Source organism: Vicia villosa, linkage group LG1 (genome assembly GCF_029867415.1).
Source record: "Vicia villosa cultivar HV-30 ecotype Madison, WI linkage group LG1, Vvil1.0, whole genome shotgun sequence".
Lineage (NCBI taxonomy): Eukaryota > Viridiplantae > Streptophyta > Magnoliopsida > Fabales > Fabaceae > Vicia > Vicia villosa.
In genome coordinates, this window is record NC_081180.1 from 46079938 (window position 1) to 46083753 (window position 3816).

The 3816-nt window shown below is 37.4% G+C and overlaps 1 protein-coding gene across 1 annotated transcript; it reads right to left on the minus strand.

Annotated features, from left to right (window-relative positions):
• On the minus strand, positions 1-2862 carry LOC131636526 (pentatricopeptide repeat-containing protein At3g48250, chloroplastic-like). The gene is made up of 2 exons (XM_058907140.1): positions 719-2862; positions 1-600 (listed from the first exon to the last, which is right to left on the minus strand). Exon 1 carries the CDS (start codon positions 2765-2767, stop codon positions 848-850), a length of 1920 nt encoding a protein of 639 aa, XP_058763123.1. The 5' UTR covers positions 2768-2862; the 3' UTR covers positions 1-600; positions 719-847.
• Between the last annotated feature and the right edge of the window lie 954 nt (positions 2863-3816).

Genomic DNA, 3816 nt, shown 5'->3' on the forward strand with positions numbered 1-3816 from the left:
TTGAGTAGTCAACTAGGCACTCATCATATTTAAATAAACTAACCTTTGAAGCCAAAACAGCACTCTTCCTTCAATTTTCACCTCCAAAACAGTGCTCATCAAAGGTCAAACTCTCTTAGAAGAATAGAGAATCTGCTGATAAAAATGTCCTATTGGTGATGAAACTACTGGTTCAGTGGCTGATACTTAGCCAAAAATACAAGTAACTTTATGCATAGTTTATATATAATTGTGTTTGATATTGATTTCATGAACAAGCAATTGGCGCAGCAGCTAAACTCCTTCCACCAAGTACTTGGCCGTGAGTTTGAAACCAATTTCCACATTAACAATCCAATGTGGGTGTTGATCTGAGTACATTTGGAAAATAAAAAGAAACTAGATCACTAAACAGCAAACTAATTCATATGATCTGTCGAAACTGTATCGCACTTAAGGACTAATACCATCTGTTGACCTGGGTCTTTAACTTCTTTATATAAAAAGATCATCCGATGAAGCTCCCACCTTCAACTAAGGTAGACGCTTAGCTAACTAAAAAAGCATCCTCTAACAAAACATTCGGCCACCTCAAAAAACTAAGTCAAGCTCCGCCATTGCCTAAAATACCAATCAAAGTTAATCATTTTGGAAAACTTGCAATTAGTAGCCTAGAGTGAAAGGAGGTTGACACTTGCCTCAACCCAAGGTCATTTCATACCACAAGTCGATAGCTTACCATGGTACTTACAGATGACAGATTTTTGACACAGGTCGGATCGATCAGTTAAACCATGCTTCATTGGCATGATTGTAGTTATTTGAAAAACAATGAGATGAACACCAGGAAGGGGGAAAAAATCTGGGATCAATTAGCACTAGCCGTAGCAGTGATCTGATTCTCCGCTGAAGCAAAAAATTCACTGACTTGTTTACGTTTCTGTATACGAGAAGGACACTTGCACAATAGATCTTTGGCTTCTGAGAGTCTACCTTCTCCGACGAAAGATTCAAAAACATGAAGATAGGCTGAATGGGACATATGACTTTTCTTTCTCCATGCCTTCAGGAATTTCTCAGCATCCTCCACGGTACCAGACTTTGAAACATATTGCACAATAGGTTTGATGAATGGAGAGTACTTGTGTTTATGCATCCAACATAGAAGATCAATTGCATCCTCAATTTTTCCTATTCCCAATAGGTTTTCAATCAATTTCTCATATGTACGTTGCCGAGGAGATGCGCCGTGATTCCTAACCATCTCAACAAGAAACTTGTATGCAGTATCTATTCTCTCTTGACTAAGATAACTGTCAACCATAACGCCTATAACATCTGCATCTGCATTGCAGCCCTTTTCAACCATCGTAATTAAACAAAGTGATGCCTTCTCTACTTCATTGGCAGCACAAAGCCCTTGGATCAAGACGGACCAAGTTTTGTTATCAGGGATGCATCCACTAGATTCCATCTCCTCCAGAACGTTACATGCTTCTTCGACCCTCTTCATCTTACAAAGTCCAAAAACCACTTGACTGTAGGTGGTGTTATCCTGATCATAGCCTGCATTTCTCATAGTCTTAACAATATTTTCTGCTTCATCAAATTTCCCGGCACTTGTCAAACACCTGTGGATTCCATCATAGATTTCCTTTGTAAGAGTATGCCCTTTGGATTCATATTTCTCAGTTACCCTGAAAACTAGTTCAGAATTTGGCGAATCACTTGTAGCAATTGCATTTAAAAGGACACAGCAATCATGATCCGATGGCTCATACGAACCATTCATCATAACCTCATAAAGCTTGACAGCATCCTCCATCATCTGATTCTTCACAAACTGCATTTCTATATTCATAAAAGTATCAATATCCAATTCATGATTCACACTCTTCATCTCCTCAACAACACTCCAAAACTCGTCAACCGAACCAGGCCTAGCGAGAACTCTAGCAACTGCATTGTAAGTCACTGAATTCTGTTGATAACCAGATTGCTCCCCAACCCATTGAAAGAACTTGTAAGCCTTTAGAGGACAAACCCGGAGCTCTTTTAAAGCCCGTATTACAAAACTATCCGAATATTTAATTTTAAGCTCCGCGAGTTCATTCATAACCTCATCACCCCATTCAGATCCTGAAATGACACCAACAACCTTATTGAAAACACTTTGCCTTGCATTTTCCTTAAGCATTCGCTTAAAGAAGGTTTTAAGACAAGCAAAATCCCTATTCATTTTCTCTCTTCTAAAACCCTCTAAAATCATTGTATACGTCATTCGATCAAGATAGAACCCTTTTTTCTTCATCATAGTTAGAGTAACCCAAAATTGATCAATTGTAATGTTATTAGCTAAAATCCTAAGAACTAGGTTACACAATGAAGAACTAGCCAAAAACCATTCTTTCTTACAAACCCAATTGAAAAAGCTAGAAGCTTTTTGTGGGTCATTATCCAAATGCTTCAAAATGTAAACAACGGTTTCGTGGGTCAAAGATGGGTAACATTTTTCTAACTCGTGCTCGAACCCTTGAGACCAAGCGTTGGTCAAAACAAGGTCTACAATGGAGTTGGGTTTCGAGGAAAAATTGCGTTTTTGTTGAGTGGTTGGGAAACGAAAATCGTGAAATTGAAAGGGGGCGAAATGGGGTGGTGAAATATGGAGAGAGAAGTGAGAAACCTGGTGGTTGTGAGTGAGTTGTGGCGAGCGAGTTGGAGTGACTCGGATGGGGGAGGACGAGTTGATGAATCGGAGGTTGCTAAGAGCTGCTTTGAATCTTTTCATTGCTGATCGGAGTGACGAGGCAGGTTGCGGAGCAATGTAACCATAGGCGAAATCAAAATATGCTTCGTAGGGTAGTTACATGGTTTTTTTTAGGGATGGCAAATAGACCAAAACCCGCGGGGTCCACCCGCACCCGAACCCGAGTCAACGGGTGAAAACCCGAGTTGACTGGGTTTGGGTTCGGGTTCGGGTGTCACCCGATATTTCGGGTGCGGGTTTGGGTAGTGTGAAACCCGCGCCCGAAACCCGAAATCACACCCGAATATATATATATATATATATATATATATATATATATATATATATATATATATATATATATATATATATATAGGGGACGACTCAAGTGAGAACACTTGGTTATTATGAGAAATGAGAACAATGAATCACGACCATTAAATTTGATTTTAATGGACTGAATTGGTTTCTCTTTCTAAGATCCTTAATATTTAATGGACTGGATCTTAGAAAGAGAAACCAATCCAGTCCATTAAAATCAAATTTAATGGTCGTGATTCATTGTTCTCATTTCTCATAATAACCAAGTGTTCTCACTTGAGTCGTCCCCTATATATATATATATATATATATATATATATATATATATATATATATATATATATATATATATATATATATATATATATATATATATATATATATATATATATATATATGGACTTAGATCCTCTCCTTCATTTTTCTCTCATTCCCTCTCCATCCTCTCTATCTCTCTTGATCTCACTCTCACTCATCAATAAAAAACAAAATTTAATCAAGAGAGAGAATGCAATTAAGAGAGAGATAGAGAGGATGAAGAGGGAAGTAGAGAAAAATGAAGGAGAGGATCCAAAGTGATATATATATATATATATATATATATATATATATATATATATATATATATATATATATATATATTATGGAAAGTTGTAAGAAAATTGTAGGAATAATATATTTTATGTATTTTGTTGCGGGTTTGGGTTTGGGTGAAAAAACCCGAACCCAACGAGTGTGGGCGTGGGTGTTATTTTATCACCCGAATAGCT

What these genes read in the sequence shown, in the direction of transcription:
- LOC131636526 (XM_058907140.1), bottom strand. Translation starts at nt 2,767, where the DNA reads ATGAAAAGATTCAAAGCAGCTCTTAGCAACCTCCGATTCATCAACTCG.